The sequence below is a fragment of the Pundamilia nyererei genome, unplaced genomic scaffold (genome assembly GCF_000239375.1).
Source record: "Pundamilia nyererei isolate P.nyererei 1_Seehausen unplaced genomic scaffold, PunNye1.0 scaffold00228, whole genome shotgun sequence".
Taxonomy (NCBI): domain Eukaryota; kingdom Metazoa; phylum Chordata; class Actinopteri; order Cichliformes; family Cichlidae; genus Pundamilia; species Pundamilia nyererei.
The window spans coordinates 91,757-113,983 of record NW_005187629.1 but is presented as its reverse complement, the minus strand read 5'-3'; the positions used below and the strand labels follow the sequence as shown (position 1 = coordinate 113,983).

Here is a 22,227-nt window from a genome sequence, read left to right as displayed (position 1 = left end):
CCGACCAACTGAACATTAAACAAGGAATCAAACTGAGTAAATGTAAGACTGTCTGTATCTTGAATTTCTAGTGAGGTGCACATCAGGTTACGCTGTGCCAGAGTTATATTGTTTGTTCTGTGTGTGTGTGAGCGTGTGTGTGTGTGTGTGTGTGTGTGCGTGTGTGTGCATGTGTGTGTGTGTGTGTGGCTACCATAGAAGGCTACTGTGTCCCTAGGCAACATGTATGTAGGCCAATGTCTGTGTGGCACTCAGCTGAAAGGGGATAGAGGCCTCCATTGTGCTCACACATACATGTGGCCTGTTTACGCTCAGGTTTGTATGAGAGTGGAGCTGCAGCCTAATTTTGGATCCTCTGCTGTCACTTCCTCAGGGCTGTGGGTAAGACCTGTCTGCTGATTAGTTACACCACCAATGCCTTCCCCGGTGAATACATCCCCACTGTGTGAGTAACCCGAACACTCCTCATGCTCTCACAATACCACCATGTAACGCTGTAGGGCTGAGCGCTCTGTCAAAGACACTGTGCTGTCTAAAGGTTTCACACAAAGGATTTAATAATAATTATAATAATAATACAGCTGTTCTCCTGCAAGAACTTAGTTGACAAGAAAGAGAACACAGAAAAGAGACGAATGAATGTCAAATGAAATCAGATAAAATAAAAGATATCGCTCATTCAGCGAGCTGTGAATGTGCTGCAAACTCCTGCACAGTTCTGTACACCGAGAAACTATCCATGCTTATCGATGGATGATATTTGTAGTATTTATATATTTAATATTGCAAATCAAACAGACTGATGTTATGTATACTCCTTAATGTTTTTTAACTTTTCAAATTTTAAGCTATTTCAGTGTTTATCAGCTACGTCGTGACACAAATGTTACACTTTTAAACCAGCATAACAAAATAATCATGACAACTGTGCCAAGCCCAGAAAGTTCCCTTAAATCCTGTTTTTCAAATATCTGCATCTCACCTCAGTCGTGTTAAACCAACTGGCAGGTGGCTCTTTAGTATGAGCAGCATATATCCCATAGGTTGGAAACCAGTTCATATCAAATTAGAGTTAGTAGAGTAATTCAGTTTCAAAGTGCTGGACCCATCCGCAGCAGAAGAACCTGATACCTGAGAGCCCAGTGAGCACTGGGCTGAATGAGGAACTCCCAGTTCAGCTCCGGACTGGACTGTTTGCTGTCCCTTAAATTTCATTCCCTCTTTTAAAAGCTTTTATCAAATATAGTAATGCAACACCAAAAAGTAGACTTGGAGGAGAAAAAGCTTCCTTAAATATTTACCAACCCTTATTTAGGCGGTCATGTAGTTCTGCAAAGTGTTGTTTAGGAGTAATCGCACTACTGTTGTCAGTAGTCTCAGCTGCTTTTTACTCAGTGTGCTGTCCAATTCCCTGCAGCTTTGACAACTACTCTGCCAATGTGATGGTGGATGGGAAACCAGTGAATCTGGGTCTGTGGGATACAGCAGGACAGGAGGACTACGACAGGCTCAGACCACTGTCTTACCCACAGACGGTATTCCTACTCTTTCCTCCCACACACTCACAGCATGCCACAGATACGTGACTGAACCGAGCTTCCTGTGTGACCTGTTTAGATGAACGAGTAAGAGAATGAAATGGAAGGTGGTTAATGTACGAAGGTTGCTGTAATGCTTTGTAGACCCCAGCATTTATCAGTTTATCCGTTCAATATGAAAACTGTATGCCTTAAATTAATGATTATGCCAATATTTCAAGAAGTCCAAACTACACTCACCAGTTCAGATGGCTAACAGGGTGTGAGGAAAAGGCTGTTCTGCAATCTCCCATTCAAGATTAGCAACTGCTTCCCTTCCCCATCTGCAATGCATGCTGGAACTCTGGCAGTCCGTCATCGTGATTGTTGTGGCAGGTTATCCAGTTAGTGAGCAAAAAAATGCCACCATTTTCACTGCATTGTGCACTGGCACAGGATAGATCTGCTGAATGTTCTCCCCCAGACACCCCAGGGTGTTCCACTATGAGCGGGCTCCTCCAACATGCAGCGTTCAGCTTTAAAGCTGCTGACTCTGTAACTGCAAACTACCAGCTCTCATCAACAACGACAGTCCTTCACGTGAAATTCAGGTTAGTTTGCAAAAGAATTGGATTTGAAGTCTGATGAAATCCGCCTGTGCAGTGTGGGCACAACAGAACTTCCAGGGAGCAATCCAGAAATAGCAAGTGGAAGCTGCCTGGAAACGGCCAAAAGGATGATCTGGGAGGCGATTATGCACACAGGCACTGATTCAAACAGGGATTTTCACTTTCATATCTCTGTCCGCGTGAAAAGCAAAAAATGATGTCAAACACTGATGACGATGCCAAGAAAACAGGCGGTGAGACGTTGGTCAGCACGGTCTGACATCAAAAGAGGCGATAACGGCGCACACCTTTGACGTCCAAGATGAAATCATTTTCCTTCGCCAAGTGTACGAGCAGAACCATGGTTCCTGAAAGTGTTCACCCTGGAAGGGCTTTAAGAAGCCCTGTGTTTTTATAAAAATGGGGATTTTGACATAAAACGTCATTTACTTGTGTATGAAAAACACTGAAAAACAGCCTAAACACTGAGGAAAAGCTACAGTTACCAAAGTACCGCGCACGTGTGGGCGGGGCTCCAGTTCAAGGGAAGGTTTTCATGCACAGTGCTCCTTCGCTATAACGCGGTTCACCTATCATGGCCTCGCTGTTTCACTGATTTTTTTTTTTTTCTTTTAGATTTTTTTTTATTACAGCACATTGTGTTCTGCGTCCTGATTGGCTGTAGACCATTGTCAATCAGTCTCGTGCCGTGTCTCCTGTCCAGGACAGAGTCCGTTCAGCTTGTCAAATTGACTTAAATCTTCTATCCCAGCAGTGTGACTCTGCTGCACTGTATGTTTGTACGTTTTCTCCCCAACAAACACAACAATGTCGATGAAACGTCGTCACCTGCGCGTCTTTGGTTTCATCCTATAATACTGGACTGATTGTTCTAGGTTTGAACTCTGAGAGAGTTTAAACAAGAGAGAAACGTGTGCAGATGTTCATGCCTGTCTGAGTGTTTAAAGTGTGCAGTGAGGGGCTTTACAGCCTTCAAATTAATCTGTAATAACTAGAGGTGGGAATCACCATACATCCCACGATACGATATTATCACGATACTTAACGCACGATACGATATTATTGCAATTTTTAAAATATATTGCAATATTCAGATTCTGTACATAAAGTTAAACTTTATCAATATTCATTTTATCTAATATCAAAGTCTCGCACTCAGTCTTTCTCTCATTTCAGTTTTATTGTTGACAAACTGAACGGTTTGTATTACAGTCTAGTCCCACTGAACTGAATGCAACCATCTGGTACAATCATAGCTATTCTGAACTATGCAATATGAAAACTATGCAGCCCCTTCAGCAACTGAAGAACTTGAAAGTAAATTAAAAAAAATATAATTTTACATTAAATAAAAAAGTTTTAAACGTAATTAAAATAAAACATGTCTTAAATTAAAATAAGTAAACTGTCATGTTTATTGCTGCCATAAAAACAGTTAAACACATTTGGACAGTGTCAGGATTGTTGCTCAGATAAAGGATCAACATGCTCTGAAGTCAGAGCACCAAAACCTTTTTTGTAACAAAATATCGATTTCTGCTGTCGCTGTATCGATACGTTATTAGCAAACAAAATATCACGATACTACACAGTATCGATTTTTTCCCCACCCCTAGTAATAACTGTAAGAAATAAAGCTGCCTACTTCGGAGATTTCACCTATCGCGGGTTATTTTTAGAACGTAACTCCCGGGATAAACGAGGGACCGCTGTGTATATTTGCCCACTGTGTTGATAACCACTTCTTGTGTAGATAAGCACCAAACATTCATCCACTGTCTTATCCAGTTTAGGCTTGCAGTGGTTGGAGCCTATCCCTGCTGCCATAAGGCGAGAGGCGGGGTCTGTCCTGGATGTCCTCTGTCTATTACACTTAAAATGTCTTTGAACAAACACTATCAAGCAGAAACGCGCCTCTTTGAGGCTTTTGTGTTGTAACTTTTAATAAGTGTCGAAGACTTCAAATAAAGCTGATTTCTTGTGGTGGTTTTATACACACACACACACACACACACACAGATCTCACTCTCAACTAGCGATGTCTCTGGTTCTCTCCCAGGATGTGTTCTTGATATGCTTCTCCCTGGTCAGTCCGGCCTCCTTTGAGAACGTCCGAGCTAAGGTCAGTACGCTGACCGTCCACCCCGCCCCCTCCTTTTTCCCCCTTCACGCCGAGTCTGACCACAAGGAGGCACATCTTTGGCTCCACCTGGTTTATCACACCTGTTCAGTCCTCAGCTTAGAATGGTCTGGATTTGATACTCCAGCAGGACGTGGAGCGCAGACACACACATTGTAGGCTGAGGCCTGAGCGAGTGCAAACACTCTGCAGAGGGAGCGTCACGGCCGGCTGTGGTTTGATCTGCTGAGCATCATGAGACGCTCTCGTGTGAAATCACACTTTTCACGAGGTCTGGGGTCCCTCTGTAGAGTCTCTGTGTTTCCGACGGGATCGTCCCATCGTGTGATGTGATTGGAGGTTTCTTTGCCTGAGGATGTCTTGTGTTCATGCCTTCATTCAAACTTAATAACAATGTTTTCTGTAGCCACAACTCAGTTTGTTGAATGTCACTGTGGAAAGGGTCATGATGTTCTTCCACCGCCGCCAGCTGACTCTTCTCTTTCTCCTCTCTCACTGACTTTGTCTTTTGTATATCCATATGTACACATCTGTGTGTGGTTGTGTCTGTGTGTGGGTGCCTGTGGTGCCCTAGTGGTACCCTGAGGTGAGACACCATTGCCCCAACACACCCATCATTCTGGTGGGCACCAAGCTGGATCTACGAGATGACAAGGACACCATTGAGAGGCTGCGGGACAAGAAGCTGTCCCCCATCACCTACCCGCAGGGCCTGGCCATGGCGAGAGAGATTGGTGAGGCTGTAACGGCATCGTTTTTTCTCTAACATTAATTTAGCTATCTATAATGATTGCTGTTTGTCTGTTGTCTCAGTAAGTAACATATTAAATTGGATACCAGTGACAGTTGATCCAAAGAAAAGTGTATATACAGTTTTCTGGGTTGAAGGAACTAAGTAGAATATTGGTTAGTCAGAGGTGGGATATAACCAGGCACATTTACTCACTTATGTAGGTGTAAACTCAGTTTTAGTTGCTAATTAATTCAATTCAATTTTATTTACCAAATCACAACAAAAGTCGCCTCAAGGCTTTTAAAATTAGTTTCCTGATGATCATTTTCCAAGCGCTGCCTGCACGGTGAAAACATCAGCGGCCGGATGCTTGTGACAAACTGAAATCAGCTGTTTATGGACGGAGTAGGTTCTTCTACTTCTCAGCACGCTTACATGTGATTTTTGAATAAACTTCGACTGATCATTCTTGCTCTTACTGAGGTTTTCAAATGCACAAGCTTTCCCTGTAGTAAAGTATTGTTACAATGCAGTATAAGTACTTTTTACTTAAAAAAATGTATGTTTTTCTACAAACGAGGTCACCAAAGCCCTTTTCCAATAGAACCTCCACGGAGCGACTCGGCACGGTTTTCAGGGTTCCCATTAGGTCATAGTTCCTGGTACCAGTTTTTAGCACCTGCTTGGATTTCAAGTGATCCAAACAGGTACTAAGTGTGACATCATCAGACTGTATGCCACTGATTGGCTGGCCGTAGCGTTACGAGTCATGAGGGCGTTCACGAAAGTCCAAATCGCCATTTTTGAAACGGCTACAAAAACAACGCAGTGATCTCTGAGTGTGACGAAAAGCCACGGACCAAGTAGCAGGCATGTGTTTGCTTCGATGTCCACCTTTGTTGTGGCGTTCGTGTCGCATATTAATTACGTCTCAAGATGCGCAGACGCGTTGCTATGACGACACGGTACTAGAGGGTTCTAATGGAAGACCAGTCGATCCGCGAGTCGAGTAGGTGGGAAAGGGCTCATGTGACACAGTGGACAGAAACACGCTTTACAAAGTCGATTCCTGAAAAGTTGTGAAAATGAAAACAGGCTGCGTAGATTTAGAGATCTCATGAATTCGTACTTTACTGATAATAGAACATAAATCAATGTTTAAACTGGGGAAATGTCACATTTTAAGAAAAATAAGAGCTCATTATTCACTGCATAGCAGTAGCATGTCCACAGCTTTGTAGTCTCCACCGTCTGCTGCTTGGTGCTCAGCAGAACTTAATTCAGGCTGAAAGCAGCTAACGAAAAATACAGTTACCAACTTTTTTAAGCTCACTCACTAATTAATGCACAACGCTGTGTTTGTTCTGTGTACACACACACGCACACGCACACACGCGCACACGCGCACACACACACACGCACGCACACACGCGCGCACACACACACACACACGCGCGCACACACACACACGCACACACACACACACACACACAGATGTGGAGAGGGTGTGCTCAGCCTCCCCTGTACATAAACATGTCCATTAGTTTGGGTTAGAGCTGCTTTGAGTTCAGCCTCTAAAGTGAGGAACATCCGACCTCAGAATGCTGGAACATGCCCACACCCTCACTGATGAGCAGAAGCACGAAGGCGTGATTGGAGAATGATGTTTGTGTAAGTGAGGAACCATGAATTACACACAGTTCCAGCCAACTGTCAATGAAACATCCTTCTATAAACCTTTGAAGCTTATTAACTTTCCAACATGATTGTTAAAGACACGTGGATTTAGAAATCATGACCACAGTGACTGTGAGAAAACAGTGACCAGATATCTGTTGGGGAATGTTGTTGCTATTAGACTGGGAGTCACAAGGAGTCAGGAATTCTTTGGACTCGATCTGCTGTCAGTGTCAGTCACTATGAGTGACTTCCATATGTGCCTTTTTGTCCTGACCTCATCTCAATACTCAGCTCACTGGTATCCATCTCACTGTTCAAGAGCCAATTTACAGTAACTGTCAACCCAAAGCAATTCATATTGTAGGATAAAGACCCAAGAATGTCAGATAGGGACAGAACTACCTGGAGACCTCTGCTGGTATTAGGATAGCTGGGAAAGGCAATGTTAGCCTATAAATGCTGTGGGCACATGAATCGTATGTACAGCTGGAGAAAGAGACCACTTTATAACCACGTTTGTAGTTTTCTGTGAAGTGAGTTGAAGTGCTTGTCACATGAAGATTATTTGCTCCATTGTTGTAGTCCCACTGACGAGATGATCCAGTGTTACTCCGGCCTTTGTAAAGGCTTTCAACAATCTTATCTGAAAGCAGCGCTCAAACCGATGATGTAGTAAACCTTTAATTCACTTTGATCAATTCAAATATGGCTGATTATTGTATTGTATATCTGTATGTATATAATTATTAAAAGCTGTGATAAGAAGCAGATGTTTATACAGCAGCGTAATATTCAAGGAGCTGTGGAAGTTCCAACATGCCAGCATGTTGATGATTGTTTTGATTGTGTAATCCTGATTCATACATGTGATTGTATGACTGTTGTTGTGCAGCATCATTGTTTTTATGAATGATCTGTGCCACTCTGTGCAGGGACCAACTCGTTTAGAAAAGTAATTTTTAACTCCAATTTTAAAATAATCATTTTTAAAACAACAAAATGCAATGATTTGCAAATCTCATAAATCCCTATTGTATTCACAATAGAACACAGAAAACCTGTTAAATCTTTAAACTCTTAATTTTGAACGATTTCACAAAGAATCTTGACTCATTTTGAGTCTGATGACAGCAAATGTTTCAAAAAGGTTGGGCCAGGTGCAACAGCAGGCTGGAAAACTCAGTGGTCCTAAAAGGAAACAGCTGGAGGAACAATTTCAATTCAGTTTAATTGTATTTAGACCGCTCCAAATCACAACAACAGTGACCTCAAGGTGCTTTATACTGTAAGCTCGACCCTACAACAATACATACAGAGGAAAACCCAACAATCATATGACCCCCTATGAGCAGCACTTTGGCGACAGTGGGAAGGAAAAACTCCCTTTTAACAGGAAGAAACCTCCAGCAGAACCAGGCTCAGGGAGGGGCGGGGCCATCTGCTGTTGCGTTTTTATAACTAATAATAATTATAACTAATCCGTTTAAATGACAACAGGTCAGTAACATGTCTGGGTACAAAAAGAGTTCCTCAGAAGTAGGCGGGACCAAACTGTGTCTACAAATTATGGACCAATGACAGCATACTGTTCAGAAAAAGATGGACGAGAAGAGCTCCTCGAGGCAAGTGTTGTTGTGAGTTCTCTCGATATAAATCAAACTGAAGATCCAGGACTGCTGAGCTAGCATCCTCTGTCAGACAAGAACGGGACAAAGTTCCTCTCCCGAAACTCCACAGCTGCTCTCCTGTTTCCAGATGTTAGAAAAAGATACTACAAAGATGGAGACATACTCCTGTCGCAACCTTTTGGAGATGTTCCATTGTGAACAAAGTATTGGTTTATGAGATTTGTAAATCACTTTGTTTTGTTTTTATATGTACATGTTGCTCAGCTTCTTCCCAGTAGTTGAACTGTGGCTGTGTTTAGCAGTGGGTAGAGACGGCGTGTCATCTGCTACCTTCTTTTTAAACACCCAAAATAAACAGTGTTTAAAAACAAGATTAAACTATTTCATTTAAAATAAAAAATGATTAGGAAATATTTATATTGTGATTTGAATTCCACTCGCCTTGTGTCAAGGAGGAAAAAACGATCACGCACCTGCTGTAATAGTTCCAGGGGTCTCAAACTCGCGGCCCGGGGGCCACTCGCACGAACTCATGTGTCACCTGCACTTGTATTTTGTTCAATACGAACGTGTGTGACAGACAGAGGACCAGTGTGTTTATTTGCTCTTTCAATGAAACGATTCAGTTAGTTAAGATATTGCTATATAATATTTCCATCCATTTTCTTCTGCCTATCCGGGGCCGGGTCGCGGGGGCAGCAGCCCGAGCAGAGAAGCCCAGACCTCCCCAGCCGCCTCCTCCAGCTTATCCGGGGGGACACCGAGGCGTTGGCGGGATACTCTGGAGAGATTATCTCTCCAGCGTGTCCTGGGTCTGCCCCGGGGCCTATATGATATTTGAAATTTTAAAAAAGCAAACAAAACATTTTCAGAAATGTTTGTTTTTGTATTAATTGAACACAAAAGTATCCTTCAGACGACAGTGCCAGCAGTGGCCCTCAGCTCCTTCCAGTGTGAGACCCCTGCTTTATTTACTCTCCTCAGTATTTGCATGGACAGTTATGTGGTGGGGCCCTTCGGTGAGTGCTAGGTGCTCTGTCGGGTAATGTAGAGGGGCGTATCAGGAGTTTTCCCATCATGCCCTCTCCCTGGTCCTCAGGAGCCGTGAAGTACTTGGAGTGCTCTGCGCTGACCCAGCGAGGCCTGAAGACGGTATTTGACGAGGCCATCCGGGCTGTGCTCTGCCCCCCACCCGTGAAGAAGAGGGGGAAGAGATGCACCATGTTCTAAGGAGGAAGCACTGCTAACACTACACCACATCACCATGAACAACAACCACTACTTCTCTGAGAGGATGAGAAAGAAAACTAGCGAGAGTGAGTGTGCACTGCTGAGATTGCTTTCTTTATATCGATGTTTTTTCAAAATCATATTGGTAGGACCAATATTTAACCCAGTTTTTTTAACCATTACAGAGTAAGGTCATAGGTTCTCTGTGAAAGACAATGACTGTCCAACTGCTTTGTACTCATAGACACGTGTCATGTTGCCACGAGGGCTCACAAAGACTTCTTATCTTCTTACTGCAAAGTCTTTTGTTTCTCAGCTATGCTTGCTTGAAATAATGCAGTGTTGACTAGATAGAACATGAACTGTGAATACGCCTTCAGCTCTGAAGTTACCCTCAGCTTCTGATCTAGGATCAGCACATTAAAAGAAATACTGCCTTCATTCGTTCAGCCCTCATTTCTGACAGTATGCACAGCGAGGTCCCCCCTGAGATCTGTGGTCACATGACAGAAACACCAGCAGTTAGACTCTCTGACAGCTTGGTTCACTGGCGGGTGTCCTGATTGGCATTTTATTATTCCCGATCCAAACCAAGTTCTTTAAAATGGCAAGGTATTCAAGTTTGCTCCATACTGCCAGATCAGCGTCTCATTATTAAACAGCTCATTGGAGAAAGGCTGTGCTGTTTCCCTCAGACTGGGCAAACGGCCCAAGATGCTCCCTGTAGTTCTTAGCTAGCACAGTGACTGTAACGATGGTCTAACTGCTTGTATTTGTTCAATCCTCTCAGTAACCTGTCGAGTTAGGACAGATTTCCTGCCAAACGATCACATCAGCGCTGCAGTCAAAGTATAAACATGTAACCGTGAACTCATCCTCTTGGGTTTCGTCTCAGTAAAGCCACGCACAGACTCATAATCATAGCCCGTGTCATCGTTCTTAACTTTTCAATGAGAAAAAAGATTTTCAGTGAGACACAAAGGTTTAACTGGAGGTTTCAGTCAAAGCTTGTCTGTTTCATAACTGTACTTTAGAGGTCTACCTGCAAACCTTTCGCTCGCTTCCAGAAGCATCCTCTGATCAGTTGAAGAATTATTTGGCTATGCCCCTCCAGCGTGTTCTTGCTTCAGTCGCCTGATCTTGGTCAATTTCTTTGGGTAACTATTCTTAACTGTGAAGATGTGACAGACGAGCTTGCCAAACACACGGGGGCTGTACAACCTTGCTGCCTGAGTTCTGCCTGTGGGAGTGGAGGAGCTTGCATGGGTCTTAAAATATTCTGTCTTAATTTATCCCATTGTTTAGACTGTGTGTGTTTGTGCGCAAGCACATGAATGCGTGCGTGACAGGTGTGTTTGCGTGCGTGCACGGTGGGCGGGCATGTGTCGGTGTCAGTGAGACAGTTTGGGGTAGTGCATAAGAGACAGTATTGTTTTAAGCCAAGTTTTTTAGTGTCCAGTTTTTGGTACTATTTCATATTGTATTGTAGTAAAACACAAGACTTTTCAACAATCTGTGACATAAAGGAAGGAAAACACACGAATATCAGTGACATCCAGTCATGTACAGAATAATCCTCAGAAAAGGAATGCGTTATGAATATCTACATGTACCTGAATATTTAGCTCGTAAAACTAAAACAATTCAAACTAAAGGGATTCTAGTTGCTCATGTCGAAGTTAGAAGTGTCGCTAACAGTGTACAATAAAGGGCCAATCGTTGTGGAGTTTGTCGTCATGGCAAACAGTGCAGATTGCACCTTTATGAAATGCATTTCTGTATGGTCGCAGGCCTGCTGTGTGTCTGTCTCCCCCGTGTGGCGAGACGCAGCACTGCAGTGCTCCGTTATGCTGTCTTTGGTTGGCATAGCTGTGTGGTTGAATCATGTCGTGTGGTCCTGCCTAGCTAAGGTGTCGAAATGTAGCTGAGAAACAGCAAAAGAAAAAAAACTACTACTATTGCATGGAAGTTCTCTGGTTATTTGACCCACTGTAACTCTTAGGAGAGGTTGTATGATGAAATGCATTGGCCATGTACGTATGTAATGTAAGATGACTTGTATACTTGTTTCAACTGTTTGTCTTATTTTTTATTACTTCACATGTCTGTGTGGTGACATATTTCAATTTTTTGTATACTAAATACAAATGTATATGTAAGGTAGTCTGCTTCCTGTCGTCATTTCCTCCTCACACAGCGAGGCGTTCCCTCGGGTTCACATCGAAATGTGCTTCGTGGACTAACACTGAGGAAAACGCTAGTGGCTGCACGAGTCCTTTTTTTACAGGATTATTTACATATATATTAACAGAAGACGGACTGTTCCTGTACCTTTAGTTCTTTAGATTTATCAAAGTGACCAAACGAATCATTCTGACTGAAGATGATGATGGCTCTTATTCAGCTTCATCAGCAGGCTTTCCAGCACACGTCCAGGCTTCAGTTCTTCTTTGCTATTCTTTACTGCAGCACTGAAACAACTACAAGAGCCTGCAGCGCGTGAAGCCAAATGAATAAGCAGAACCGGCCTGCTTAGGAAGAGTCCAGTGGTTCTGTCACTTTGAACCAGTCACTAAACTTTACTAAGGCCTGCGTCTCAGCTCCTCACGTCGCCTCAGCTGTGGAGCGGTGCTGTAAATAAAGAGGACCCAGAGTTCATTCGTTTCTGTTTTCATGTGTCGGTGACTTAGTCACTGTGATCATTTATATTTCAGTAAAAAACAAACAATTTATTTTTAAACAGAGTTTTTGTTTTTAATGCAGCAGCATGTTTTTATCTTTTAATAGCACAAATTCCATCAATGGGTCAAACAATCCTTTGGGCCCCTCGCTGGTTGAGTCCAGTTATATTGGAGACAATCACAGTGAAGAAGAAATCTGCAAGTGAAGTTTTGCTCCGAGCAGGTGGACGATGGGCTGATGTGGGTCAGCAGGCCAGGAAGCCTCCATCCACCGGCAGAGTGACTCCATTAATCATGCTGCTCTTTTCACTCAGCAGGAATAAAATGCTGTTCACAACCTCCTCCACCTCTGCACACAGACACACACATCACACTCAGCTTTACAGATCGCGTGCAGACGAGAGGGCAGGACTGAGTCTATCAGTGTTATGTCCCTAACCCTCGACTGGGATCATGCAAACTGGTCTCACTCTGTGGACTCGTCACCTGTCTGTGGGGTAACGCTGCCTCCCATGCATACAGGAGCTGAACACAAACACAGTGATGTGATCTAAGAGGACATGTCTGACCAAGACTGCTGCAACTGACCTGCGAAGCGGCCCAGGGGGATCCGGGACTTCATGTTCTTGGCTTTTTCAGGATCGCTCCAGCCCAAGCGACCCATGTCAGTCATCACCACTGTGGGGTTCACGGTGTTCACACGGATCTGATCACAAGACGACACCTGAGTTAATCGAGTCACCGAACAGACGTCAGATCCCATCTTTGTTCAGACGACCCCGATCAGACTGTTGAATACTTCACGTTAACAGCCGGACAGGCAGCAGTAACTAAAGTAACCTCCTAAAGCGACTGTATGAAGCTCATACATGCTTTAAAACACTGGCTCATAGAACTTATAAGTTTGGTGTTGGCTGCTGTCCTGTTGTTTGCTTCCAGTAAATGTTGAGTTCACAGGAACTGATTCAGGTGTCGTTTAGATGCAGCCTTTACAAAACTCTGTGTGGACTTTGGTGTCAGGTTGGTGCCGACACCACTGACACCAGCTGCCAGCGACTTTTTACACAACTCCTTCACTATGTTGCACATATCACACTGTGGTGCAGGTGGGAATTTTGCAGACCTTCGTCCTCAGAGAGCGAAGGGTCACTTAGGGTCTCTCCTGGGATTTGAAAGCCTACATCCTGTGTATGATTATGAACCTGCTGCTCTCTCTCAGCACCACACCAGGCTATATGAGTTTGCAGAAGCTGTTTCACAGTGCAGTGAGCCGTCCTGGCATTGGTGTGTGCTGGCAGTGTTTCACTGTTATATCAGGTCTCATCGAAGTATTCCAATGCTTTTCAACGCCTTACATGACGTGAGGCACACGTGTAAATGACTTTGACACTTGAACAGTGATGCAGTTACAGGAATAATTAATATTCACATGAAATCATTTCCTGGACAGTTTCTTGCGTTAGCTTATATTGTTTTCCCCGTATTTCCTGATCATTTAGAAATAGACAGCACGAACTGAACGATAACTGTGGCATCACTAACTCAGTTAATGCTTTCACAAAGCTGAGCTAACCACATTAGCATTAGTAGGTGGAAGCTGGACGTGTGGAACAGGACAGTGGTGTACCTGATGCGGTCCCAGCTCTAAAGCCATCACCTTACTCAGCATGTCCAGAGCCGCTTTGGTAGCACCTGAGCACAGAGCAGAAACAGAAGCTCAGTTTGTTACCCTCACTGGGCTTCTTCGTTTAAATGTGATAGAGGCTGTGGCGCCCATGTCTGTGATCCTCACAGTAGACGGCGTGCTCTCTGAGGGCGCGCTGCGATGCCTGGCTGGACACATTAACAATGGAGCCTCCCGATCCCCGGGCCTTCATACCACGAGCCACTAACTGCCAACAGACGGAGCTTTGTCTCATTGCACAGAAGCAGTTTGATGAATGAGACGGGTCAACCCAACACCCTACAAGCTCCACTCAACTGCATCGAGCTTTGTTACAGAAACTTTCCAAAACCCAACTTAACCAATAACATCAGCGTCAAACAATTCATGTAACAAAATGTCATCTGCTCATTTTTTAAGCACAGATTTGTGCACGGCTCAGACCGACAGGCGAAGCACAGATATAGAGCCGGAGCTTTCAGATCTACACGAGACATTTCTTAATATCGAGGTAAAAAAACACTTTTACTGTAAGTCCCAATCACACGTTTTCTAAAGCTTGTCCAACACTCATTGTGACGGGTTCATTCACAGCTGAACTTCAAAGCAATGCATTTCCCACGAATCAAATCCAAAGAAAGGAAACACCGTGGTTTAATAAAGGCCGTGTTTGTTTTACCTGAGAAACCTGCACCACAGCTTTCACATTCACACTGAAAGCCCTGGAAGACACAACAGACGTGACAGGTTAGCACATGATGAGGCTCTGGCCTCGGGCTCACAGGCTTGTGCTGTGTGCTTACAGCTGGTACTTCCTCAGTAACAAATATGAAAGTTGAGAATATTTGCTTTACTGCTCAAACTTGTCAGGTGTGACTTCCAGAAATGGCTGTAGGTTGGCGCAGGCAGCGTTATTGACCAGCAGGTCGACAGGGCCGACATCCTGCAGGGCCTGCTCTGTGGCCCCCCAGTCTGTGAGGTCCACACACACCGGGGTGATGGAGGCGCACTGTGACAGGAAGTCAAAAGCAGACGGACTCGGATTAGAAGGAAGACAAGAGACATCAAATATTTATAATGAGTTTGGGCCCCAGAACTGAATCAGTCACAGGCCTCCTCACAAACAGCAAACTCTGACGAGGTTACAGCAGCTGTGCGAGAACAACTAAATCCAGATGCTGAACAGCTGTTCTGAGGTCAGACCAACTGTGTGCAGGGTAGCTTTGTTCTTCTTTCAGCTGCTGCCGTAGAGTCAGTCAGTGAAATGCTTCTCATGTTAGCCGTGCAGATTGAAAAGAATTTTTTCTCTATTATTGTATTTGCATGACGAACATACTGCAGATTCTACTTCAAGTGAAAACGACATTAAACAGCTTTTAAAGTCATCAGCTGCCGTCAGCTGATTAAAATCTGTTTGATATAATGAGTCAGAAAAGGTTTGGATGAGTTATTAATAAGATTTAAACTGAGAAGAAATCTCACTGTGCAGATCAAAGCTGTAGGCAAAGAGTCGATTAGAGTCTCTTAGGTTTATCTGTGCATCACAGACGCTCCATCAGAGAACTGACAGGAACAGCTGTGATGGGTTTCTGACGTCTTCCAGGCACAGAGCTAAAGCTAAAGCTAAAGCAACGGTGACGTCAAGTCTCTCTGCAGAAAGAGGACATTTTGGATTTTTTATATGTAACGTTTTTTTTAAGATATGACTCTCTCCTCCGCAGCATGTCTTTATCCTGTCTTCCTTCTCTCTCCCCAGCAGCAGATGGCCCCGCCCCTCCCTGAGCCTGGTTCTGCTGGAGGTTTCTTCCTGTTAAAAGGGAGTTTTTCCTTCCCACTGTCGCCAAAGTGCTGCTCATAGGGGGTCATATGACTGTTGGGTTTGTCTCTGTATGTGTTATTGTAGGGTCGACCTTACAGTATAAAGCACCTTGAGGCGCCTGTTGTGAATATAAATAAAACTGAACTGGGACTTTTTTTTAAAGCGGCTTTAGAAAGGTTCCTAAATATTTGTTTGTTAATTCTGTGCTTTTATAATCCATATATATCATTTTAGTAATGTATCTTTTTCTTTTGGACTCTTCTTGGACATTTTATTTATACAGCACTGAATCACAACAGCAGTCAGCTCAAAGTGCTTTATATTGTAAGGTGGACCCTACGATAATACCAGACCCACACGCCTCTCCAGCTCCTCGCTGTCGGTTCCCTAATGGTGCATTTACACGTGGTTGGCTTTTATACGCATCATTTTTAAGAGGTGGCCTGAGATATGCTTTATGCTGATTGACAGTCCACTGTGTGGGTCAAAGGTCAGGGCTGGGGCCCCTCAGATGGGTGTGTGTGCGGTGATCACCTCCTCCACCAGGCTGTTGAGATCGGCCTGTGTTCGTGTGACCGCTATGACCTTTGCCCCGCAGCGTGCCAGAGCCAGAGCTGTGGCCCTACCAATCCCTGGGACACAAGAATCCATAAACACAAAGACTGATTACAGAGTGGACACACACACGCACACACATTCCACACATGTCTTAGGCTTCGTTCCACCAACAAAGCTCCTGTTATTCCACTTTCTCACTGATGACACTGGTTCAGGCTCCGTGCAGTGTCATCAGATTCCTCCAGCACACTCTGCTGAGTTCACAGTAATCAGTAACTTCATCGTCCACAACACTGTCTCACTTTAAACGTCTGTAACACGGCTGGAAGCCGACAGAAGGACATGTTAGTGTTGTGTTTTATATTTGTCTAACTTGATGTATGTGAAGGACGCGTTTATACAGCAGCCTCTGTTTGGGGCCACACAAGGAGCTATGATGGTTTGTGTTTGAGTGTAAATGAAATCAACATCACTGCTGACATTTAATGTTCTGTTCAGGAACTTGTTTGTAAATCAAGCTCAAGTGGAAATCACGTGAAACTTTACATTAAGCATTGATTCGTTTAAAAAACAGAAACAGTTTCATGAGAGGAGAGTTAGGCTGCGTTCACTCTGCAGGTCTTGATGCTCAATTCCGATTTTTTGATCAAATCCGATTTTTTTGTCTGCTCGTTCACACTACAAATAAAATGCGACAGCAAACGCGCTCTAGTGTGAACGCTCAAAGCGCCCGCATGCGCAAAAGAAGACGTCCCACACAACGCGCTCTGTTCAGACCCAGAACAACAGTATGTTTGACTGACGGCCTTAATATAAAGACTTCGGACTTTACGTTTCCCAGTTTTTGCTTTAAGTTATTTTGTTATTTACATAATAATGTAGATAATCTAATAATGATCCTTGTTGCTGTTTCAGAGGATAGCTGCAGATTTCTGTCAGAATCTGCAGGTTATACAGAACAAATAAAATGTTCACGTTGTTCCCAACAGTTTCACTGGAGGCCCAGGAAGGTTCGCGATGTCTTCTCCGGCGCTGATAATCGGCGTCTGTCTTGCGTCAGTGACGTAAAAGACGGATTTAATGCGACGTGACCATCAAGCAGCAGTCGCTTTCTGAAACATCAGATATGCGTCTGATTCAGCACCACATACGAAAGTGACCCAGATCGGATTTGAAAATATGGGATTTGTGCCGTTCACACTGTCACCATGATGGATATGAGTCGCAGAGGGTCAAAGAAGTCGGATTTGATGCGCTTTCACCTGCAGTGTGAACGTAGCCTTAGTCTCGGGTCCCGTGACCACACTGGGGTTGGTGGGGGCGTTTGCACGAAGGCGGATGTTGTTCATAAAGCAGCCTGCTGGTGTCGCTGCGTGTGCGTGCGTGTGCGTGTCTCCTTTACCTTTTCCTGCTCCGGTGACCAGAGCCCGTTTACCTGCAAACGAAGCCTCCATGTTCGGCCTGCGTGGGTGAGCGAGCCGCTGCAGGTGGAAGCGCCACAGACGGAGTTACGAGTCACGTGACACTCAGGCTGAACGTGCTGAGCGAGCTTAGCTCGGCTAAAACTTCCAGTGTGAAATGTTCCACGCGTGTTCTCTGTGCTGTTCCTCGTGTTTTGTGTTTGTATGACAGAAGAGGTACTCACCAACAGCGCAGCGGACAGAGCTGTGTGTGTTTGTGTGTGTGCGTGTCCTCCGCCTCTACACCGTGTTTGTCTTCCAGGTCACTCGTGCAGCCCGTGGACAGGCACGGAGCACGCGCTCAGCCCTGCCATATAAGGCGGAGAGCTGCAAAGCTCCCGGATTCCTGTCAAATCCCCAAAAGTCATATTTTATAACCGGTAACCGCAAAAGTGTTTTTCAGGAAACTCCACAGCTGCTCGTTGAAGTGAGCAGTGCTGCACAGAGACGTCTGCAGACGTTCAAGTCAGGAGGAAAGAAAAAACAAAGTCAAATAAAAAGTCCCTCATCGGTGTTTCTGCATCTATGGTGAAAGAATATTTTCCTTTCAGATGTCTATATGAGAAGAAAATCTCATGTAAATGCTTACAGCTCGATGCTTGAGTTGAATTTTTCTAGTTGCTGAATCTTTGGTGAAATAAACACAACGAATCACGTTCAGGTGGGAGAGCTGGTGTCACAGCAGAGCTGGGATGATGGGAGTCAAGTCTACAAAATTCATCAACCGCCTCCAGCTGGAGATGATGGTGGGCTACAGGCTGAAACCAACACCACCAAATCTGATCTTCCTTCATGCCCAGTGGACACAGTAAACCAGATTCTGGGAACCACCATCTCCCAGGACCTAAACGTCAGCTTCCTGATCCACGCGGCACAGAAGAAGATGAACAAAGTCACTGATGCTTTGAGATTCTTGAGTTTAGACATTTAAAGTTCATATTATCATTAGTCGTCTTTTTCTAACATACATTTTAAAGATGTTCAGCTACTTTCCAACTTTGACACTTCAGCTTTCAACAGTTCTGCACCTTCAGCTGAAAGATTTGTTGATTCAGCTCATTGAACATTTCAGCTCTCAGCATTCGCACTGCAGCAAATGCATCCTCTAGTTTAAGTCACTGTAATCATCCAATGAAACACTGCTGTGATTTATTTCCACAGCTCACTAAAAGTGTCTGTAGATCTACTGTAACCTGCCCCCCCCCCTCTAAATGTTCACTTCTCCACTTAACGTTATTGAATATTTTCTGCATAAGATATATTTGATGTATTTCATCACATACTTGGACACACGTGTTCCTCTCAGGCCTGGGATGATCTGCATGTAATTATAAATCATATAATAAGGTCACAGATTTGATCATCTGTTATCCAAAAGCTCGTTTGTTGAACGTGATCACTGCGAAGTTCTAATCAGAGTTGATGTTTCTGTGTTTCCGGGCCACCTGCACACTCTGTGCTAACATTTAAAACAGTGAGTGTTACTGAAGAATATACGAAGACTCGTTAGAAATAATGTTATTAGTCTGCACAACTCAGAAACCCCCATCTATTTTCAGGAAATGCTTTTGGCACATGTCCATTAGTAGAAAAGGGGTAAATATTTTTCTCCTTTTAAATAAAATAAATAAATAAATATCTGACATTTCTAAAAAAGCTAATTAAGTTAAGAAATTACAAGTTTGTCAGTGTTGGAGAGAGAGACGCTGGTGAGATATGGAAAAATAACTTCATTAAACCAATAATTAGAGTTTCAAGATCTCAAGTTAGTTTTATGTGCCTCCTGGGTGGCCCCCAGCGGTGCAGGGGGGTCCTGAATATCCTCTGGATAATTTAGTGCAACTAAAGAAAACTGACAAACTATTAGAGGAAAAATGCTGAGTAACATCACAGCATTTTTCCTAAAATAAAGTCCTTCTTATCTAAATATCAGGGAACATGTGACCTCCGTGCTGTAGCCTAGCTCCTCCTGTTGTCCTGTTTGTTAGCGCCCCGTTTAAGGCTGGTTGCCTGCTGCATCCTGAGCATGTGTTCAGGGTGAAGAGGCGTCACATCGTCTTCCAGGTGTTTTTCTAATCAACAAACGTAGCGTACACGGTGGCGTACACGGTGGCGTACACGGTGGCGTTCACATTGACGACTCAGAACATCCACCCCTGGCTCCTTCCAGTGTGGAGGAGCAGCAGCTCTGCTCCACCCGGGTCCTCTGGCACGTACTCAGTTTCCCACATTTCTCTGAATGTCTGTCGATGTGTCATCACTTCTTCAGTTTGCAGCATCTCTGCAATTGATTTGTAGCTGTTTTGTTGGGCTCTTTGACCTCCTCCAGGTCAGGCTTCAGCGTTGATGACACAGTCGTCCTCTGCAGCTCTGATGTCAGTCTGGGCTTGAAATGCTTCCTCACGACTTTCCTCGATCTGTGCTGAAGCTCCAGGTCTGATCTGGAGGTGTTTCTCATGTGCGAGTGTGCACTCATGTTGACGTTTGTAAAGCTTAGCTGTTTATTTCGGAGCGTGAACTGCAGTCCTGAGGGGAAAGCTCCTCGTCTTTCATTCATCAGCATCAAACTGCATCGTCTGCCCTTCCTCTTCTTCACACTGACTTTTATTATAAGCTGGTGTTTTGGATGCTGTGTGCAACAAAAGCAAAGCGGTGACTTTGAACTCCATGCTGTAAGGCATCGAGGTAACTGGTATTATATAGATTTTTAAAAATTACACTGGAAAAGTTGTTTCTTGCTGATTTTATTTTTGAATTCACTTGTAGCTCCGCTTTTCATTTGCACACTCCTTTTTGTCTGTGCTCCATCCACGGACACTCAGCTGTGATAAAGGACTACGTCACATGTTGATCCCAGCGAGCTCATCAGTTTGTGGTTTAATTACAAGGAGACCCTCCCGAGGAGGCCGTGTGACTCAACCTCCTATAAATCTGACAGACGTGCGATTTCAACATGACACTGAATATTTCCATGCATCGTCTCGGTTATGTGGTTTTCTCTTCAATAGATCAATGTGACAGAAACACTTAGGAATGCAGGAAAGCTTTATTGACAACAGAGCAGTGGCAGCTTTGACAAAACACACTCACTCACTGACCTGCAGTGGGACTCGTGGTGTGGGGTTTGGTTTCTAGTCTTGTGCAAACAGGCTGGTGCTGTACACCACCAGCTTTCACCGGCAGAAGTGACTGAATATACAGATCAGAGTGGGCGGAGACAAAGAACCGGTTCATTCTCCTCTCTTTGAAAGACAGAGCAGTGGAAGTTCAGCAAAAATCTTCACACGAGAAACTCGACGGTGACACATCCCTGCACCGTGCTCACTGGTCAGGATGCTGTAAATGTGTAGAGTCGTCTAAAAGCAGAAGATGCTGCTGCTGGTCGGTGCTATGAAGCCTGATTTGGGGCTCCTGCAGCTAAAAGAATAAGCCTCGTATTACGCTGTGCAAACATCCACTGTAAGTGTAAGTTACAGCTTATTATTACTGAATCACTGCTGGTGTTTGTGAAAACAAAGTGCTGACCCTTGGACCTGACTGAAGCTCCAAACTACAACCAACATTATTCATTTCATGAACTGATGCTGAGGTTGGCTTTACTCCAGCCTGTGACCGCCCATCATTCCTGTGGAGCTAAAACTACAAGACATGCAAAGCAGGTTTACATAAAACCCAAAGAGTCCGCACGGACACGCCCCACGTCACCACAGCTGGTAACGTTGTAGGAGTGCCAGGAGCAAAGCAGCGCTCGGCCACAGACAGGAGGTCACATGTCTACTCGTATCAAACATTCATGTTGATCCAAGTTCATGTCTGTCACTAATATTTCATATGACCTCAGATCCTAATAGAATGAACATCCTGTTCTTGCATCGTGAGCGTACAAGTACATGATAGTACTGTGAGGTCCTTCCTGTGCGCACGTCTACATGTTGGACTCACAGCAAACACCAATCTTTCAATGACCCCGTTTAAAACTAAACTACAAAGCAGCAGAATGATGTTAGTGTCGCTTTTTACCACCATCTGCTCCTCTGCAGCAGTCCGTCTAATCACACAGAAACAGAAAACAGTAGGGGTGCAACGATACTCGTATCGATATTGAACCGTTCGATACAGTGCTTTCGGTTCGGTACGCATATGTGTCGAACAATACAACATTTGTAATTTATTTTATCAACTTTCCTTCTGACTATGCTGTCTGTGTTGAGCGCTCAGTGGATCTGCGCTCGACAGTGCAGCCTAGGCGGAGTAGTCGAACGCAGATCCACTGAGCGCAGCGCAAGCTAGCCAGACAGAAGCTAAGCTCGTTGCAACATGGCAAATTGAACCTCCCCCACCCTCATTCAGATCTGACGTTTGGAACTACTTTGGTTTTGACCCTGAAGGTAAGCGAGTCATGGACTAAAGTAAAACAGTATGTTGGATGTGCCACGCAATGCTCAATTACATGGTGGGAGCTAGTGTGTTAGCGCAGTTAGCTCGTTAA

General features: G+C 44.3%; 2 protein-coding genes across 4 annotated transcripts in view; one reads left to right on the top strand and one right to left on the bottom strand.

Annotated features, from left to right (window-relative positions):
• rac3b (Rac family small GTPase 3b) overlaps window positions 1–11,720 on the top strand; it is a 15,288-nt gene extending 3,568 nt beyond the window's left edge. Inside the window, exons 2-6 of the mRNA XM_005748724.2 lie at window positions 374–445; window positions 1,418–1,535; window positions 4,206–4,268; window positions 4,861–5,020; window positions 9,427–11,720. Coding sequence (XP_005748781.1) covers window positions 374–445; window positions 1,418–1,535; window positions 4,206–4,268; window positions 4,861–5,020; window positions 9,427–9,557 — 544 coding nt within the window. The 3' untranslated portion in view covers window positions 9,558–11,720. The remainder of the gene's footprint in view (window positions 1–373; window positions 446–1,417; window positions 1,536–4,205; window positions 4,269–4,860; window positions 5,021–9,426) is intronic.
• Window positions 11,721–12,291: 571 nt separating this feature from the next.
• dcxr (dicarbonyl/L-xylulose reductase) lies at window positions 12,292–18,318 on the bottom strand. Of its 3 annotated transcripts, XM_005748722.2 has the most exons (9): window positions 17,924–18,318; window positions 17,681–17,759; window positions 16,255–16,352; window positions 14,756–14,910; window positions 14,581–14,623; window positions 14,031–14,130; window positions 13,866–13,930; window positions 12,827–12,944; window positions 12,292–12,587 (listed from the first exon to the last, which is right to left on the bottom strand). In XM_005748722.2, the coding sequence occupies exons 2-9, from the start codon at window positions 17,730–17,732 to the stop codon at window positions 12,484–12,486; spliced, it is 735 nt and encodes a 244-aa protein (XP_005748779.1). In that variant the 5' UTR covers window positions 17,733–17,759; window positions 17,924–18,318; the 3' UTR covers window positions 12,292–12,483. The 3 variants fall into 3 exon arrangements, with proteins under 3 accessions (XP_005748779.1, XP_005748780.1, XP_005748778.1); XM_005748723.2 differs by having other exon boundaries at window positions 17,714–18,318; XM_005748721.2 differs by having other exon boundaries at window positions 17,681–18,317.
• Window positions 18,319–22,227: the final 3,909 nt, after the last annotated feature.